At 41.0% G+C, this 20,678-nt stretch overlaps 1 protein-coding gene across 2 annotated transcripts in view; it reads left to right on the top strand.

Moving 5' to 3' along the window:
- mylk3 (myosin light chain kinase 3) overlaps positions 1-20,678 on the top strand; it is a 43,930-nt gene that overhangs the window by 21,109 nt on the left and 2,143 nt on the right. Inside the window, exons 6-12 of one of the 2 annotated variants that reach the window (XM_080186946.1) lie at positions 139-232; positions 2,160-2,269; positions 3,765-3,906; positions 9,086-9,156; positions 13,612-13,740; positions 17,240-17,392; positions 18,781-18,913. In XM_080186946.1, coding sequence (XP_080043072.1) covers positions 139-232; positions 2,160-2,269; positions 3,765-3,906; positions 9,086-9,156; positions 13,612-13,740; positions 17,240-17,392; positions 18,781-18,913 — 832 coding nt within the window. The remainder of the gene's footprint in view (positions 1-138; positions 233-2,159; positions 2,270-3,764; positions 3,907-9,085; positions 9,157-13,611; positions 13,741-17,239; positions 17,393-18,780; positions 18,914-20,678) is intronic. The other variant, XM_080186947.1, reaches the window with a different exon arrangement.

The raw sequence follows: 20,678 nt of genomic DNA, 5'->3' as shown, positions 1-20,678 counted from the left end.
ACAATTGCTTCCCTTAACTTAGTAAATTAGAAACATGTAGCAATTAGGTGGACAATAAAGATTATGCATTAATCACGTTTGATGATTTCCTGTAGTATGTAAATTAATGTCTTATTCTTGTACTTTTTTTAAATGCAGGGGTCGGTTTGGCCAAGTCCTTAAATGTGCAGAAAAATCAACAGGTCTCGAACTCGCTGCCAAAATAATTAAAGTAAAAGGACCAAAGGACAGGGTAAATTCCTTGCTTAAAATAACGGTTAAAATAGCTTGTCACTTGCTTGATTTTGATTAACTGCAGTCACCTGGGGAGCGTTTCATGTCGACAGCCAAGTGAATGACGTAGATGTTGCAGTGATTTACAACTTTGTTTTTTTTAACGTTACTTTCTTAGCCTTCCTTAATTGACCACAGCCAGCACAACTGCAATCAGGATTGCAATCTGTAACAATCAATATCTGAATATTTACCCAGACTTTTCTGTATGCACCTTAATGTCTTTAAAACACAAAGTGAATGTTAGTGAACTTTTTAGAAAATTCTGTGCTCTGTACATGTCAATGTTAATTTAAAAAAGAAATATTTTTATTAAAGTTTATTTATTAGTGTCACAAGTCAGCTTACATTAACACTGCAATGAAGTTACTGTGAAAATCCCCTAGTCACCACACTCTGGCACCTGTTCGGGTACACTGAGGGAGAATTTAGCATAGCTAATGCACCTAACCAGCAGGTCTTTTAGATTGTGCAAGAAAACTGGAGCACTCACAGGAAACCCACGCAGACACTGGGAGAACAAGCAGACTTCTCATAGACTGTGAACCAAGCAGGGAATCGAATCCAAGTCCCTAATGCTGTGCAGCAGCAGTGCTAACCATTGTGCCACCATGCCACCCTGATGTGCCACTGTGATTATTACGAAATGTTCACATTTAGAATTTCTTAGAGTTTTGCAGAATGGGCACATACAATATCAGTTCCAATATCATAATCACCCTGTCATTCCATATTTGGTTACAAGTAGGTGTATGAAAGTAATATGGATAGATTCTTTGATCATTGTCCATTCCTTGGGGGAACTTCTTAACTGCATTTGATGACGTGGCCGAGATAAACAAATTGGCATCTGAAGGGTGAATCCATTTTACCTGCGAATAGTGTTAGTGTGATACCACCAATGCCACAGTACAGTCATGCCCAACACAGTCTTTTTTAAGGACCCTGAACGAAAACTGGTGTATTTCTGTTTGCAGAATGACAGTACCTGACTTTACCAACTTATACAGGTTCTATGAAAAGTGAACAGAGGGGATGAAAGGACATCGAATGATTTTATTTTTAAGTATATTTTTTCCCCCTATTTTCTCTTCTTTCTTGGATGTGATGTTTGGTTTCACAGATTCTGCCTGTCTTTCACTATCTTACACAAATGAGTGATCCTAGATAGATCTAGGATGTTTCCTGTGAGACGACTAAATTAACAACCAAATTGACAATCTCTATCCTCACTTTTTGTCCTTGCAAACATATTTTCCACATCCTTTTAGCTTAGGGATTCGTATAAGTGATCCCACTGTTGGCCAGGCAGAGATCAAATAGCTTTACACAGGTGAAGAACTAAATTTGAAAAGTTGCTGGTCTCCATCTATCCATTTCACACAACACGATGTATTTTTGTAATTTAATTTGAATGTTGACACAGCTAATACATTGTCAAATCCTGCAAGCAAACATTTTCTTTTTATGATTCAGTTGATTAGTGTTACTAGTATGGAAATTACTAGCACGGAATTAAGTAATATGAAGGTGCCAGGTATAGATTTTGGTCTAGGTTTAGTTAATTGGTTTAGTGGTGACAGGGGTCAGGGCACTATCATTGTTTGGGTACCTGTGTCCTGGAAGGGAAAGGTCAGCCAAGATGGCACTTCTAATCATTACCCAGTCTCTCCTCGGACACACTGGCACACACTGTAGAATGTTGGAAACTGAGTAATGACAATGGAACTAAACCCCAACATGAATCAGTATCTTCAGGAAAGAAAGGAGGAAAATAAGCTGAAAGTAAATATTCCTGTCTCTAAATAGAATATCCTAATGTACCTCATGAATAAGAGCTCACCAGTGATTAAATAGCTTTTTCTTTGAATTCCCTTCTGATTTAGGAGGAAGTGAAAAATGAAATAACTGTCATGAATCAGTTAAGTCATGTCAACCTGATCCAGCTTTACGACGCCTTTGAAGCCAAGAACAACTTCACCTTGATTATGGAATAGTAAGTGGTTTTGAAAGCTCCACAGAAAAATAGATGGCAATATCCTTCAAAATTCTGAGACTCTGCGCTACACTTTGAAGGCATTTGAACCTTAGATTAAATAACTCATTGCTCCCTATAATTACTTACAATTCTGATACATTACCCGTGGCATCATTCAGACACAAACAAAAACATTGAATCAAGTACAGTTTAGCAGCTGACACAACAATCTTAATGAAGTCAGGCCCTTAGATTCCAAGTGATATGTGGGAGGGAGTGTGGAACTTCCAGAATGTTCTAGGAGTTCTTAAGAATCCTCACTGGTTTCAATACTAGGAATTTGAGGCTGCAACTTCTTAAAAACTAATTTCTTGCTACCTGAAATCTGTTAGCTGCTGTTACTGTGGATTGCTTAATTGGAAAGAATGTAGCGTAATCCTTATTGATTGAACCACTGTCGAATCACCCGTGTTTGGTAAATAGCTCTGTCAATGAAGCAACCCAAAACCAATCAGAAAGCTCAGGAATTACCCTACATATTGATTAACTTAGCTGCAAAAACAAAAACTAAATGATCTGATAAGTAGGTAAGGGTGAATTTTGCATGGCTCTGTTCCCAGCACTTAGTCTGGTTCGATGGCAGGATGAATTGCAGAACTGGGTGTGAAGGTCAGTGTGTTCAGTTCTGCATACTTCATGTGTGATTCTCCAGTCTTTAGCTCCTGATTCAATTTGCCTTATTTTTACTTCATGTGTAGATTTTAAGGATATTCAATTAGATGACAGATTGGAGATTTAATTCCAATTTGCAAATCATACTCTGTGTCACCTTTAGCAAGATCTGCCCAATGCTGTTGGAGAACTTATTTTTAAACATTTGAGTGATAAGAACATTTAGAAATAATGCTCCAAGCTTAAATCCCCCAGATTATTTGACACTCAGATCTCTGAGTTCTAGGTCACAGCACTCCATGAACAAGAGTGTCCCTTCAGTACCCCATTGTTTGGGAAGAATACAAATTTGAGATTTCTGAACTTATGGTGTTTCAGATGTACTCGTAGCCATGAAGGAGTACTGATGGTGACTGTAAATACAGTTATATCTCAGGCATGTCTTCACTCAGGTATCAGTGTTAGCATAGTTGGTGCACTTCTCTATCTAAGTCAGTAGGTTATATGTTCAATTCTCAATCCAGAGGCTTGACCACAAAGTTTAAACTGATATTTTGTGAGGCACCGAGGGACTGTGGCACCGAGAGAAGTGAGATTCCTTTAATGAAACCAAGGCTCCATTTTCCCTCTTAGATGGATGTAACATTCCCACAGCACCAAATAAAGCATCAGTTGTCAGGGAAAGTATTCAGTGATTTCCTTTGCTATACTGTGCTCACAACACACCTAAAGGCCAAACGCTGGGAATAAATCTCTTGCGAAAATACCTGTTTAAGAAAGGAGAAAGATAATTGAAGATGCTGTTCATTTAAATTACATCAGAACATTATGTTCATTGCAGTATCGGAGGTGGAGAATTGTTTGACCGAATCATTGATGAAAACTATAATCTGACAGAATTGGATACAATCATCTTTGTCAAGCAGATCTGTGAAGGTGTTCAATACTTACATCAACAGTATGTTCTCCATTTAGACCTTAAGGTACGTTTATATCCATAGACACTTCTCCATTCTAAACTCACTATTGAATGATACTTTATTTAACTATCATTGATTATATATAAATTCACATTTAGTCAACTTGAATTTTATTTTTAATTATCTAACTTTTGTATGTAGTTCATAGAAATGTAGTTGGCTCTCAACTGCCCTCTGAAATGCCCGAGCAAGACATTCAGTTGTACAAAACTGCCACAGAAGATTCAAAAAGTAATAAAACTAAGGCATTGACTTAAGCACTGAAAATGACAACAGCATACCCTGCCAATCCTGCAAAGTCTTCCTTATTAATATTTGTATCAAAATTGGGAGAGCTGTCCCATAGGCTAGTCAAACCATAATCCGACATGGGCATACTCATACGTATCTTACAGCCAGTCTCCCAGTTACAAACATTACCTTTCCTGAGTATGTCCTGCTGGTGGGACAGCAGAGGAACTGACATAGAAATAGATGTCGGAAGGAGTTGCCCTGGGAGTCCTCAATATTGATTACTGACCCCACAAAGTCTCATGGCATTAGATCAAACATGAGCAAGGAAACTTTCTACTAATGTGCACCTACTGCATCCCCTCAGTTGATGGGTCAGTAATCCTCCATGTTGAACACTATTTGGAGGAAGCACTGAAGGTAGCAAAGACACAGAATATGCTTTGGATGGGAGATTTTAATGTCTATCACCAAAAGTGACATCATTACTGGCTAAAGCACTGAAGTAAGAAGTCTCACAACACTAGGTTAAAGTCTTGTGAGACTTCTTATTGTGTTTACCCCAGTCCAATGCCTGCATCTCCACATCATAAGTATTGAAGGACATATCTGCCAGACAGGATCTGTAGCAGGTGGTGAATGAACAAACAAAAGGGAAAAACTCACGTGACCTCAGTCTTACCAATCTATCTATTGCAGAATCCATCAATCCATGACAGCATTGGTACGAATGACCAACACTCAGCCTTTGTGAAGATGAAGTTCCATCTTCATATTGAGCATATCCCCCCATCATACTGTGTGCAACCACCATTGTACTAAATGGAATAGATTCAGAACAGATTTAGTAACATTGTTTCTTGGCCTCCATCACACTCTCAGGCAGCACATTCCAGATCCTAACCACTCACTACATTGTGGGCTACTAACAGTAGCAGAATTAGATTCAGCCACAGTCTGTAACCAGCATATGGCCCAGCATATCCCCACTCTACCATTACTAACAAGCCAAGGAATCAACCTGGATCAATAAAGAGTGCAGGAGAGCATGCTAGGAGCAGCACAAGACATAGCTAAACGTGAAGTGCCAACCTGGGTGGAGCTACATCACAGGACTACTGCCAAACAGCAGAAGCAGCATACAACCATCTTCAATCAGAGGTGCCAAGTGGATGATCCATCTCAGCCTCCTTTTGAAGTCCTTAGCATTACAGATGACCATCTTCAGCCAATTTAATTCACTGTACATGATATCAAGAAACAAATGAAGGCACTGGTAACTGCAAAGGTTATGGGCTCTAACCTCACAGCAATAGTGAAAACTTGTGCTCCATAATGATCCATATCCCGAGCCAAGCTGTCCTGTACTGCTACAACACTCGCATCTACCAGACAATGTGGAAAGTTGCCCAGGTAGGTCCTGTTCACAAAAATCAGGACAAATCCAGTCAATCACTGCCCAATCACAAAGTGATGGAAGATGTCACAGACAGTGCTAACAAGAGGCTCTACAATGCAATAACTTGCTCATTGATGATCAGTTTGGCTTACGCCAGGGTCATTCAGCTCCTAATACAATCCAACCTTGGTCCAAACATGGACGAAATAGTTTAACTCAAGCACTTGAGTGACTGCCCTTGACATCAAGGTAGCATTTGACCAAGTGTGATATCAACGATCCTTGGCAAAATTTAAATCAATGCAAATCTGTGGGAAAACTCTCCACTGATTGGAATCTGACCTGGCACAAAGGAAGATGTTTGTGGTTGTTGAATGTCAATCATCTCAGTTCCGAGCATCACTTCAGGAGTTCTGCAAGGTAGTATTTAAGACCCAACAATCTTCAGCTGCTTCATCAGTAACCTTCCCTCGACCATAAGATCAGAAATGGGAATGATTGCTGATGATTGCACAATGCTCAGTGCAATCTGCAATTCCTCAGGTTCTAACGCATGATCAAATGCAGCAAGACCTGGACAACATTCAGGTTTGGGCTGACAAGTGACATCCACAGCATACTTGTGCCAGGCAATGCCCATCTCCATCAAGACTGAATCTATCCATCTCTCCTTGACATTCTTCTGGTGGGGGATCACTATTGACCAGAAACTGAATAGGACTAACCATATAAATACTGTGGCTATAAGAGTAGGATAGAGGCTGAGAATTCTGTGGAAAGTAAAGCAACTCCTGCCTCATCAAAGTCTGTCCACCAAAATGCAAGTCAGGAGTGTGATGGAATACCCTCCACTTGCATCAATGAGTGCAGCTCCAACAACACTAAAGAAGCTCAACATGTTTCAGGAGAAAGCAGCCCACTTGATTAGCACCCTGTTTGCCACCCATCCACAACGTCAAACACTTACTTCCTCCACCAGTGATGCACAGTGGCAGCGGTGTGTACCATATACAAGAAGCAATGCAGCAACTCACGAGATTCCTCCGACAGCAACTTCCAAATGCATAACCATTACCACTTAGAAGGACAAGGGCAGCAGAGCATGGAAACACCATCATCTGCAAGTTCCCCTCCAATCCACACACCATACTAACTGGGAGCTAAGCCATAGCTACTTCACTGTTGCTGGATCAAAATGCTGAAACTCCCTTCCTAAGAGCACTGTGGGTGCACCAGAACAAATGCAGTTGTTTAAGAAAGTGGCTTCCCACCACCACCTTTACAAGGGCAAGTAGGGATGAGCAACAAATGTTGACCTTGCCTGTAGGAATTTAAAAAAAAACCCTCTCTAATGCCTTCTATTCTTCCTATGAGTGCAATACTCAGAACTGGACATAATGCTCCAATTGAGGCCATAGTGGCTGATACAGGTTCACCATAGCTTCCTTGCTTCTTTACTCTACACTGCTATTTCTAATCCAGAAATCAAGTGCTTCTCTCTCAACCTGTCCTGCCATTTACAATGATTTGTGCACACAGACTCCCTGCTACTGCAACCCTTTCAAATTATATCCTTTATGTTGTCTCTCCTTGCTGTTATTAAATTGAATCACTTCACTCTTCCTGCATTAAATTTCATCTGCAATGTTCGCTCTTTTCACTGGCCTGTGTGTGTGTTTCACTATCCGCCTCACAGTTCACAGTACTTTCACTTTTCTGTCAGGCAGAGATTTTTAACTTGTACCCCGCACACCCAAGTCTCAACTATTAATGTAGAGCAAGAAAAGCCGATCTCTGGGGAAACTCCACTTTATGCCTTCCTCCAGTCCATAGAACAATTGTTCACCACTGCTCTGTTTCCTGACAGTCAGCCTATTTGGTATCCATACTGTTATTGTTCCTTTTATTACATGCGTTTCAACTTAGCTGACAAGCCTGTGGGAGTTTATTGAACGCCTTTTGGAAGTCCATGCATACCAAATTATTCTCCATTAACCAATACTCTCTGTCTCACTCAGCCCCTTTCATAATCAATACTGTCTCTTTTTCCCATGAGTTATGATTGCGTTCACCAGTCTGTTGTGTAGTTCTTTATTAAATGTCTTTTGGAAGTTCAGGCACACCATCACATCAACAGCTTACCACTCCTCTCCTTACCACTCCTCTCCGTTACCTCATCAAAAAACCCAAGCCAATTAGTTAAATATGACTTGCTCTTAATAAACCTTTGCTGGCTTTAATTAATTAACACTTGTCCAAGTGACTGATAATTTTTCTTGAATTATTGTTTCTGGAAGCTTTCATGCCAATGGGATGCAACAATTGGCCTGTAGTTCTTGGGATTATCCTTTCGCTTTTATTTGAACAATGGTGTAGCAAATTTGCAATGTTATGGTTGAAGAGCAATTTTTATAATTGAAACTGTCTTGCACTATGTAAAGTAAGATCGGCTTTTCTCATAAGAACTTTTCCGGATAAGCTTCATGTTTAAAAATGTAATTGACATTAAAATTGAGTCAGTTTAGCTGTCAGTGTTATTGACAAAAGATCATTTTGTGAAAGGTAGATACTTCCTTTAAAAAAGTGTCATTTAGCACAGCTGAGTTCGTGGATTTCACAAAGAATTGTGTGTGGGTAACATGCTTTCTGAGATGGGGAAAACCAACATTTAGGTCATTCCATGTCACTTGCAACTTGTTATAAAGCAGCAAGAGTTTGGACTCTTGGCTGGGAAAATGGGACAGGAAGTCACGTAACATAGAGTCTTGAAGGTTTACAGCATGGAAACAGGCTCTTCGGCCAACTTGTCCATGCCACCTTTTTTTTAACCCCCTAAGCTAATCCCAATTGCCCGCATTTGGCCCATATCCCTCTATACCCATCTTACCCATGTAACTATCTAAATGTTTTGTAAAAGACAAAATTGTACCCGCCTCTGCTACTACCTCTGGCAGCTTGTTCCAGACACTCATCACCCTCTGCGTGAAAAAATTGCCCCTCTGGACACTTTCGTATCTCTCCTCTCTCACCTTAAACATATACCCTCTAAATTTAGCCTCCCCTATCTTTGGGAAAAGATGTTGACTATCTAGCTGATCTATGCCCCTCATTGTTTTATAGACCTCTATAAGATCACCCCTCAGCCTCCTACACCCCAGAGGAAAAAGACCCAGTCTATTCAGTCTCTCCTTATAACTCAATCCATCAAGTCCCAGTAGCATCCTAGTAAATCTTTCTAGTTTAATAATATCCTTTCTATAATAGGGTGACCAGAATTGCACACAATATTCCAAGTGTGGCCTTACCAATGTCTTGTACAACTTCAACAAGACATTCCAACTCCTGTAATCAATGTTCTGACCAACAAAATAACAACAAAATGAAGAATTACAAATTTATTAGTTTTAGAAAGCAGTTAAAAGTTTCTTGTATAAGATCAGCATTGGATTGCGCTTTTTTTGAGTAGTCATGTAATGTGTGAACAAAGATCGTGGTTTGAAACTTCTGCTTTTATCTGTGTTTTCATGAAAGTGCTTTTGTTGTGTCCTGCAGCCAGAAAACATTTTATGTGTAAACAACACTGGAAATCAGATCAAAATTATTGACTTTGGTCTGGCTAGAAGGTAAGAACTACATCAGTTTAACTATCAGTTATTTGATTCAAGCATTCTAAAATGGAATAAATCTAACTGCCACCAGCAGCTTGGTTCACTGATAAATCATTGTCAGAATGGCAAACAAAAAAATCAATATTTTAGATTTTACAAACATCTACGAGGCCCACAATTCCGTTTATGGAACTGAGGTTTACAGACTGAAATGGTCCCATGTTTGAACCTTGCTCCGTACTAAAAGAAAGCAGCTAACAGAAAGTTTTTAAAGTTGGCATCAGTGCTTCTCAGAAAGACAGAAAGAAAACAAGGCAGGGTTCCTTGTACTGGTCGCCATCTAGTGACTAATACTGGAAAATGGATTTATATAGATGACAACAGCATTAGGATTAACAGTGATGCCCCTGCTGTCAGATGATAACCCACATTGTGAAGTCGGCTGAATAGCTATCGAGGAGGGGAGAAATAAAATAACATTTTATTGTTAATTGGGCGGCACGATAGCACAGTGGTTAGCTCTGCTGCTTCACAGCTCCAGGGACTTGGGTTTGATTCCCGGCTCAGGTCACTGTCTGTGTGGAGTTTGCACATTCTCCTCATGTCTGCATGGGTTTCCTCCAGGTGCTCCGGTTTCCTCCCACAGTCCAAAGGTTGATTGGCCATGCTAAAATTGCCCCTCAGTGTCCTGGGATGCTTAGGTTGGAGGGATTAGTGGGCAAAATATGTGGGGATATGGGGTAGGGCCTGAGTGGGATTGTGGTCGGTGCAGACTTGATGGGCCGAAGAGCCTCTTTCTGCACTGTAGGGTTCTACGATGATGAACATTTTCTGTGCACTATGTAATGACTGGAGCTGCATGTTTGAAATTTCCATTGGATGGAGTGTCATTCTGCTAAAATCCATTTTCACTCTCTCCCTCTGATCGAACTACCCAGCCATAGAATCATAGAATGCTGAAGAAGACCATTTGGTCCCTCAAGTCTGCACCAACTCTTCAACAGAGCATCTCACCCAGGCCCACCCTATCCCCATAACCTCATGTATTTATCCCGCTAATTCCCCAAACCTTGCACATCTTGAGACACTAAGGGCTCGATTTTACCATCAAGTTGTGCCCGTTTTTGGACACGGAAACTTGGTAAAGTCGGGTGTGAGGCAAGCAGCGCGATCCACACCCGCCTCTGTGCCAGTTCTCCCTTTGCCAAGGCCCAAATATGGCCGTGAACAGGCCCATGTCCATAACAGGCACAACAACCATTTAAATGCATTAGCATGCATTTAAATTGACTTAATGGGCTGCACGCCCAACCTTACTGGCACTTCGCCCTTTACCACTACATTCGCCCATCCAAAATTGGCACAAAACAGACATGCTCTACAAAAGTCCAATTCGGGCACTCCAGCTAGTGAAGAGGTAAGTGCCGAGTGTCTGATGGTGCTCTACTTGAGACCAGTGTTGCGCACGGCGGGGAGGAGGAGGAGGGAGAGGTGAAGCTGTGTCCAATGGGTCTCTGCTTGAGATTAGTGGGGGGAGGCCCACTGCACTCTGCCTGTGATCAGTGAGGGGGAAGAGGGTGTCTGCTGCCACTCTGCCTGTGATCAGTGAGGGGGAAGAGGGTGTCTGCTGCCACTCTGCCTGTGATCAGTGAGGGGAAGGGGGGTCCGCTATCACTCTGTCTGTGATCAGTGAGGGGTATTGGGGAAGGGCCCATGACCAGTCCAGAGGGTGGGGGAGATAAGAGGGTCATGAATGATGTGGGGGTGAGACGATGTCTGTAGGGACGGGGGGGAGGCATTGTCTGGCCTAGGAATGATGTGGCAGGAGAGTTGCATCCTATCAATTTTTTTTCTGCACGTGTGCAGTTGAAGGCGCTGATCGGAGCTGAAGGATTTCGGGCACATTAAGCCCCACCCTCAGGCATCCGCAGTATGATTCAGAATTACTGATATTTTTTCAGGCAGAGTGCACCTGAGAACAGGTCTAAAAGTCAGATCTGAAACACTCCTAGTTTCAAGTCTGCCCAGCACTTAGAATCAAAATGGTAAAATAGAACCCTAGAGACCAATTTATCATGGTCACCCAACCTAACCTGTATATTTTTGGACTGTGAGAGGCAACCAGAGTACCTGGAATAAACTCACATAGGCATGGGGAGAATGTGCAAACTCCACACAGTTACCTAAAGCTGGAATCAAACCCAGGTCTCTAGGGCTATGAGGCAGTAGTGATAACCACTGTGCTGTCACGGCAAATATAAACAGCCTTCGACAGCACAATTTCATATCAGGATTACCACTTTGGGACTGGCTGTGGGCGGATGGAATTCTTGTAAAAGCACTTTCAGAATTGTTGATTGGTATAGGTCTTCCCTGACAAATGGTCAAAAGTCTCTACTTCAGTTCACCTATGCACTATATTATTAAAGTCATGACTGGAACTTGGGAGCAAACATTTTAACTTGTTGCTGAACCTGTTCCACAGCATCAAAGTGATGATTTAGTAAAATGGAATTTTCTATAAAAGACTAGATTGCTTCCAAGGACCCGATTCAGGAATATAAAATAGACATATATGTCAGATCCATCATATTATGAATATCTTTATGAAAACATGTTTATCAAACTTTTCTTCAGAACCATAATGTTAAATATATAAGTAACAGAAAAGCACAGCAGTCAAGTAGTTACAATGTTGATGATTATGACTCCTCAGGCCCTTTTTTTAGCACACAAAATATATTCTGACACGTTACCATGAAGCACTATCCCTTTACATCTCATAAGCATTATAGAATAACAAGGAATTGAAACAGGGTACTGGTGAGGCCACAGCTGGAGTATTGTGGGCCGTTTTGGTTGCCGCACTTGCACAAGGATATTTTGGCCTTGGAGGGAGTGCAGAGGAGGTTCACTAGGCTGATACCGGAGATGAGGGGGTTGGACTATGAAGAGAGACTAAATAGACTGGGTCTGTACTACCGGAGTTGAGGGGATTGAGCTATGAGGAGAGGCTGAATAAACTAGGCTTGTACTCGTTAGAGTTTAGAAGAATGAGGGGAGATCTCATTGAGACGTATAAGATGATGAATGGGATGGATAGGATAGAGGTGGAGAGACTCTTCCCGCTCAAAAAAGACAGTAGGACTAGGGGGCACAGCCTCAAGATAAAGGGGAGACGGTTTAGAACGGAGTTGAGGAGGAACTTCTTCACTCAAAGGGTGGTGAATCTCTGGAATTCTCTGCCCGTTGAAGTGGTGGAGGCTGCCTCGCTAAATATTTTTAAGAAGCGGGTTGATGGGTTCTTGATAAGAGAGGGGATTAAGGGTTATGGGGAGAGGGCGGGAAAGTGGAACTGAGCCACAACAGATCAGCCATGATCTTATTGAATGGCGGGGCAGGCTCGAAGGGCTAGATGGCCTACTCCTGCTCCTATTTCTTATGTTCTTATGTACTCGTGTCTGTACTCGTTGGAGTTTAGAAGGATGAGGGGGGATCTTATAGTGACATATAAGATAATGAAAGGGATGGATAGGGTATAGGTAGAGAGATTCTTCCCGCTTAGAAAGGATAGCAGGACTAGAGAGCACAGCCTCACGATAAGGGGGGAGCAGTTTAGAACGGAGTTGAGGAGGAACTTCTTCACTCAAAGGATGGTGAATCTCTGGAATTCTCTGCCCATTGAAGTGGTGGAGGCTACCTCGCTAAATATATTTAAGTCACGGGTAGATAGGTTTTTGATAGACGGGAATTAAGGGTTATGGGGAGAGAGCGGGAAAGTGGGCCTGATCCATTTCAGATCAGCCACGATCTTATTGAATGGCGGGGCAGGCTCGAAGGGCTAGATGGCCTACTCCTGCTCCTATTTCTTATGTTCTTATGAATCATGAAATATTAGAAAATGTTATAGGAATTGTTCAATTTAACATAATAGAACAAGTGGTTCTATGTCAGGGAGTATTATTATTTCAACATCTATGACAGGCAAGGGTAAGATTTGTTAATTGTACTTCTGACAATTGGCTGATTACTTGAAGTTGAAATTCTATTGATCAAAACAGGATTGCTATAACTGAAACTAGTGTGTTTAAAGGACAAACCGAAAAAAACGCTATTTGTAATGTGTTTCCTTCTTTGTGTAACTTAACTCACTCTTCTCCAGCTGATTCGTAGAAGTCAAGGCCTCTCTGTGTCAGTCTGTAAGCATGTTGCAGCAATACTTACTTTCTAATTTTTCCTGTTTGGCTTTAATCAGTTACAATGTGGTGATTTGTGGGGAAGAGGGGCAGCAGCCTGGACCCTGTCACCTTAGCGGTGCGACAGCAAAGCACCAAGGTGCTTTTCTGCTTTCTTCAAATCCACTTCAATATCATAACATTGGGCTGCTTAGTGAGCAGTAATAGGAATTATAAAATACACAGAGCAGGTCTGACTTTAAATGGTCACTTAAACAAATCTTTTCTTTTTTAGGTATAAGCCAAGGGAGAAGCTGAAAATTAATTTTGGTACCCCAGAATTCCTTGCTCCAGAAGTGGTGAATTATGATTATGTTTCATTCCCCACAGACATGTGGAGCGTGGGTGTCATTACCTACATGTTGTAAGTATCCAGCACTTCGCAGAGAATCTTCTATCTCCAGTAGCTTACAGCAAGCATGTTTAGAAGTGACTTAAGATCAAAATTGGTGAACCAGTCAATTTAACAGTAAAGATGGGAGGACTATTGCACCCACAATGATGTCAGAACTGATAAATATGTACTTTACTATTGGTACCCCAGCAGATAAGCAGCATCAGGAATCCTAGCCATACAAAGACTTTCTTTGACATGATAAGCTCCAAGATCCCCATGATGGATGAGCTCACTGAACTAGGTCATGCACAAGAAGAATGAGGCAGCGTTGCTTACTGTCAGTCATCTTATTCAATGTTTTCACCTATGATGTATTGGATAAGGAACAGCATTGGATCATCTATTCCAGTTTTTTTGAAAGAATTGCAGTACTCCTTTTCACAGAATTATCTGGACTGCATTCTATTAACCACCTTCATGCTGACCTTTCTTTATAGCCTAGCTAAAACTATCACACTATATCCTGCACCCTCACCTTTCACCCTCCCCTATGTACTCTTTGAATGGTATGTTTTGTCTGTATAGTATGCAAGAAACAATACTTTTCACTGTATCCCAATACATGTGACAATAATAAATCAAATAAATAAATTAAATTTTAGCTTCTAACTTAATCCAATAATAAGCATTGATTTCTGCATCCAAAATGTTAAGTTAAAAGTGAAGGACATTAAGTGCTTTTAACTTTCTGGTTTGCTGTATGTGAGTACTTCAGTATAATTGGTTCCTTGTCTGTTTGCTGATATCACTGCTGCTGAAATCCCCTTGACCTGATGCCAGATTTAACCTGCTGGCAGGAAGGAGAAAACCACACCACAGACATCACGAGATCTTGTGGGTAGCTTTCTTTGATTTAGCACTGATCACAAAATGTAGTCCTCGGACTTTTCACTCAGTGGCAGGATTAATTGGAACAATGGGGTGGAGAAACACTGAAGTCACTGGAAAAGAAATTCATGCATTTGCAAAGGAGAACTAAAAGACAGCAGTAAATGGTGCCATATAAATTCCTCATTTTGTAATGTCGAGGGGTATAGCACAATTCAGTAGAACACAGAAATGTTACTATTCCACTGAGATGGAAGTCAGTTTCAGTTCTCTGCAGTTTGTGTACTGACACCCTTAATAGCATGTTTGCCATGGGTTCTTATTTTCAAATAAGGAGATAACTCTTACTGATATCTTTATGTGAATGGGTGATACTAAGATTATAGTTGGGTGGAAACTGTTATTTTGTGATCCAACATGGCTGCCACAAAGTGAAAGCCCCCTCAGTATAGTTTGGGCTGTGTTGCATACAACTGCAGCTTAAGTACAACAATAATACACAACAGAGCCAGGAACACAGTCCCTCTTCAGTTATTTCATGCACTTGGGCACAAATAAAGTTGTTTTGCTTGCTAATAATTAAGCAGCTATTAATTCACTCACATGCTAGCGAAAGCAGAGGACCACTCAGTGGACCTACATGTCATGTGACTTTACCATGCAGTGTCTAGTTGTAATGGTTGTTGAACAACAGGAGAGCTCCTTGGGCAATGCAGCCACATATTATGGGGGGCTGGTTTCAGACCTTTGCAGCCTATTATACAAATGCTAGCATCCAATCCAGATCAGTGGGTGGCAGCAATCAGATTAATGACTCCTGTATGTTTACTTAAAGACAAAAGCAGAAAATAAAAAGGAGATGAGGGGAAGAGAGTTAAGAACAGAAAAATGCAAAGGATGGGGGGGTAACCTGAAATAAGTATTGAAAAATGCTAAGAATACTCTGTAGATCTGTCAGCACGGAATGGAATTTTATGGCCCTTCCTGCTGACAGGATTTTTCTATTCCGCCAAAGTCAATGGATTTTTGAACTGCTCACTGCAGTTTATGCCCCAACTTTGCTGCAAACAAACATAAAATTCTGCCCCATAGGCAAAGAAAAAAAAAGATTTCAGGTCAATGGCCTTTCAGCAGAACTAGAAGACATGGGGTGTAATGGATTTTAAGGAAGCAAAGGAAGAATGTGAGAAATGGGTGGAACACACAATAGGGAAGGTCTGTGTTATAATGGAAGACAGGGAAGATTAAATGACAAAAGGGATGGTGGTGTAAAGCAAAATAAAAAGGTAATGGGAACCACAAAAGTTGAGTCTCACTGAGGTAAAAATGGGAAAAGTAAGATTATTACGAACAGTTGTCATCTGGAAACCAAACTAAAAAAAAATCCTCCTATCACTGCCAATCCACTAGTTCTTCTTTGCTGTTGCCTATCAGCCAGTCAGTCTAGATTGCTGGGATTCATATTGAAAGGTTGCAGTCTATAACCGGTCTTTATTGGTATATATCTGTTTGACATCATTTATTTAACAAAGTCAGATGCAGCCTGCTCCACTGTAAGGTATTAGCCTTCCACCAGCCATGCTGCTGTCACTGATGTAATACTGTTTAGTAACACTAAGTCAAAGCTCAGTGCTCACTTCATTGCTTCTGTCTAGCAGGAGAGACTGAAACATTGCTATCATTGAATGCTAAGGTTCAGTGACTTTCCATATTCAACAATGGACAGCAAAATGCAAGACGTTGAAATATCTGCACCCATAGTCTGGAAGCAATCAAATGCGTCAATGTTCGTCACCACAGTTACTGGCAAAGCAACTACAGAGGTTGCAGTTGCTGCAGCAGGTGACAAATTTCATTGAGGGCATTCTTACTGAAGTGCAAACATCTCACACATTGTTGCTCAGAGATTCAAGCAGGAGAATTTCTGCCTCTACACCTTGGTGGATTTGGCTGCCTGCTGGAACTCTTAATCCCTCTTTCCCTGATCCTGTAGCTTGTCCTACTTTGTGCGGTCTCTGTTCATTCTTTCAAGTCATGCTGTATTCTAAGGGGAATGGCTACTAATGCACCCATATCTGGATGCAATTGATTGGGCAGAAGCCTTGAAGGAAGCAAAAACTCCTTGAGAACCTGTCACACTAGTCCCTGTACAAGTTTACAACTTAAACCAATTATGTAAAGCACTTGTGGAGTTGCACCAACAGACAGGATAAATCAATCAGCAAGCAACATATAATCAAGAATGATCCCTTTAAATAATACTGGTGTAGGGGATCCTTCCTGATTCTGAAAATATGTTTGACTGAGCAATGTTAAAGAAGGTGGGACTTGATTGTTAAGTTCCAAAATGGCACCGTCAGTGTCACATCAGTACTGCACACTGATTGACATCATGATTTGTGTGCTCTGCATATGTCTTGTGACCATTCACTGCATGCACACTAAGTCCCTCAGCAGTATGGTGTTCAGTGAAATTTGCCCTAAAGTATGTGTACACACCATTTTGATCCCCAAATAGCAATCAGAGTGGCCAGATAACTGGTGCTGCTGATCACACAAAACCATTTTTCTGAGCTGTTGAAATGAATAAAACTGTTGATTCTCTGCACATATGGGTGATGAATGTCTACTTTTCTAGGGTGAGCGGCCTGTCCCCTTTCCTAGGTGATCATGACACTGAAACCATGAACAATGTCATTAATGCAAACTGGGACTTTGATGCAGAAGGATTTGAAAGTGTGTCTGAAGAAGCAAAAGAATTTGTTTCGAACCTCCTTGTGAAAGAAAAGAGGTATGACAAATAAAACATAACTATCCTGAATTTAAATTCAAGTCAGTGCTGTGTTTGAGTCAATGATGAGGTATTTCAGATTACGTCAGTTCAATTGCCTCCAAGATCAATTTCTCCAGTTTCCTAAGTCAACAAGTTAACTGTGTATAGCTGCTCCTAAAAATGAGGTACACAAACAAATTCTACCAAAAAAAATAGATGAATGTCTGCATACAAAGAACTGTTCTTCATTTTGGAAGTTTGCCAATGATCCGAGGAATAGGCCTTTCTTTTGAATGCTGCTATGAAAACCAAACAACTTATTAAATGGGAATCCTGTGAGCAAAGCAAGTTTCCCTCTGGATAACAAGAAAAATATAAACTGGTAGAAACTAGTGATTTATGTTCAAAACATAAAAGGACTGGGTGTTTTTCCCTTTGCTTTTCTTATAATGGAATCAATTCGTCCTCCACAAAAGGGTACCTATAACTAAAAACAAATTATTTCATTGGAACATGACCATTGGAGTTTGTTTTATCTGTTCATTATTTCGGAAATTGCAATTTTCCATTTGTGCATCCGATAGGTGATATGTTTGTTAAAGAATCCTTTCAGAATTGCCGATATTGTTCAGCACCAAAGCCAGACTTATAAAAGAGGAATTTTAACATGTTCCCTTGTTGGTTTGGAAGGAATGAACAAACAGTTCAAATATAGCTGTTCCATTTTGCACTCCACAGCAATGACCTATTTTAATGCCTTCGATTTTGGTGACAAATGAGGTTCTTACTAGCCTCTGGCAGGAGCCTTAATAATAAATGCAAATTAGGATCCCATGCTGGACATGGTACACTGATGGCATTTTAATATCTCTGAAGCAGTAGAGTTAGTGCAGTTGCCTAGCCAGAGCTGCTTTGAAACCAGCAAGGTCACTCAATGTAAAATAATCTTTCCTCAGTGGGGCCAAAAGCAGGCATTCTCCTGAGCACCTGGACAAGAACTTCAATTCAACCCTACCTACTCCTGGAGTTACCTGGCTGTCAAAAACCATTTCCTGATACAGACCAGAGGATTTTGGACCATCCATTCGTTATCCCTCTGCAGGCTGCTACCCAAAATGGAATTCAATCCAACATTTAAAACCTGTCGTTCGTCCAGATAGATCTCTCCCCCAGGATTGCTGACTGTTCTTGCTGGGAGTTAAAATTGTTGCTCTGAGTGTAGCACCACTACAAATAGTTGCATCTCCATTTTACTGACTTTGACTCAAGCTGGACGAGAACATGTTAATGCCAAAGCCAAAGGAAGGGCGTGTTAAACAAATTTCAATTTAATTCTGTTCTATATTATCAAGTGGCTAGTATATATTTGCCTCCAATGCTAATATGCATATTTTCAACATTACCAGTAGCAGATTCAGTGCTGCACAGTGTCTGAAACACAGCTGGCTTAACAATTTACCAGAAAAAGCAAAGAAGTGCAAGGTTCGACTCAAATCCCAAGTTTTACTGCGAAAGTACATCACACAGCGCTTATGGAAGGTAGCACATTGATTTGCTTTCATTTGAGTAATTTTGATTACGTGAGCAATATTTAATAAATGCTGTGAAACATGCCTACACGATTGACAAACGGTCCACTCATGTTTCCAATCTGCAGCTACTGTGAGATTCCCTATCTACAAGAACCACCTAAAGCCAAAATTAGATATGCTCCTTTTACAGGTGGGCCTGGGTTAATCTTCCACATTTTAAAACTGTCAGTAATTATTTAGGATGTAAGTCACCTTTGGAAATGTAATACAAAGGGCAGAATTTTCTAGCCCTCAGCAATAGGCATTATCACATGCAGGGCTGGAAACTTTGAAGAGCCTGCCCCTGATGATGCCTGTCATAGGCAGGGCCTGAAAGTCCCGTCCAAAGTAAGTAACAATAAAGAGCTCCTTTTACTTTAAAAACAATTATATAGTAAAAGAAGCGGGGAGACATGGGGAGAAACTTTTTCACACAGTGAGCAGTTGGGATTTGGAATGCCTGAGGCATAGGAATGTAGAATCTCGGAAATTGGAGCATGAGTATGCCAATCGGTCTTTCAAGCATGCTCTGTCTTCAAACTGATCATGGTTGATAATCTACCTCTTACGCCATTTTTTCTTTACTACCTCCATATTCTCTGATTTTTTTAGTATCCAGAAATTTATCTGTCTTGAACGTGCTCAAGGAATAAATTCAGTTCCTCATATCAGACTTAAATGGTCATCACCTTATTCTGAGACTATTTCCTTGGTCTAGACTCACAAGCCAGGGAAAATATCCCATCCATATCGACCTTGTTATCCCCTGTAAGAACTTTATAATTTTCAATCATCTCAACTCCAGGATATCACTGCAGGAATTTCTCAGGATAGTGTTCTAGGCCCAACCATCTTCAACTGCTTTATCAATCACCTTCCTTTGATCAAAGGTCATGAGTAGGGATGTTTGCTGAAGGTGGCCTACTCTTGCTTCTGTTTCTTGAGATTGCACAATATTCGGCATCATTTGCAACTCCTCGAGTTTGAAATAGTCCTTGTCCAAATGCAACAAATTCTGGTTAATATCTAGACTTTGGCTGACAAGTGACAAGTAACATACATGCTGCACAAGTGCCAGGCAATGACCACCTTCATCAAGAGAATCTAACAATTGCCCCTTGACATTCAACAGCATTACCATTGAATTCCTCTCTATCAATATCCTTAGGAGTTACCACTGATTAGAAACTGAACTGGGCTAGCCATATAAATATTGTGGCTAAAAGAGCAGGTCAGAGGCTAGGAACCCTGCCGTGAGTAACTCACCTCCTGATTCCCCAAAACCTGTCTATATTTTAAAAGGCACAAGTCAGGAGTGTGATAGAATACTCTTCACTTGCCTGGATGAGTGCAGCTCCAACAACACTCTCAAGTCGCTTGACACCATCCAGGTTGAAGCAGTCTTAGGTGGCATCCCATCCACAAAAAATCAATACTGCCACCACTAAAGCACTGTAGCAGCAGTGTGTATCATCTTCAAGGTGTACTGCAATAATTTACCACGCTTCCTTAAACAGCACCTTCCACCACCATCGAGAAGGACAAGGGCAGCAGAAGTATGTGAACACCACCATCTGGAAGTTCCCCTCCAAGTCATTCACCATATTGATTTGGAAATATATTGCCATTCCTTCACTGTCATTTGGTCAAAATTCTGCAATGCTCTCCCTGACAGCACTGTGGGTGTACCTACACCACATGGGACTGCAGCACACCACCATCTTCTCAAGGGC

Source organism: Carcharhinus amblyrhynchos, chromosome 4, assembly GCF_965287045.1.
Source record: "Carcharhinus amblyrhynchos chromosome 4, sCarAmb.v2.hapA, whole genome shotgun sequence".
NCBI classification, from domain to species: Eukaryota; Metazoa; Chordata; class Chondrichthyes; order Carcharhiniformes; family Carcharhinidae; genus Carcharhinus; species Carcharhinus amblyrhynchos.
This window is presented reverse-complemented; position numbering and strand designations above follow the sequence as displayed.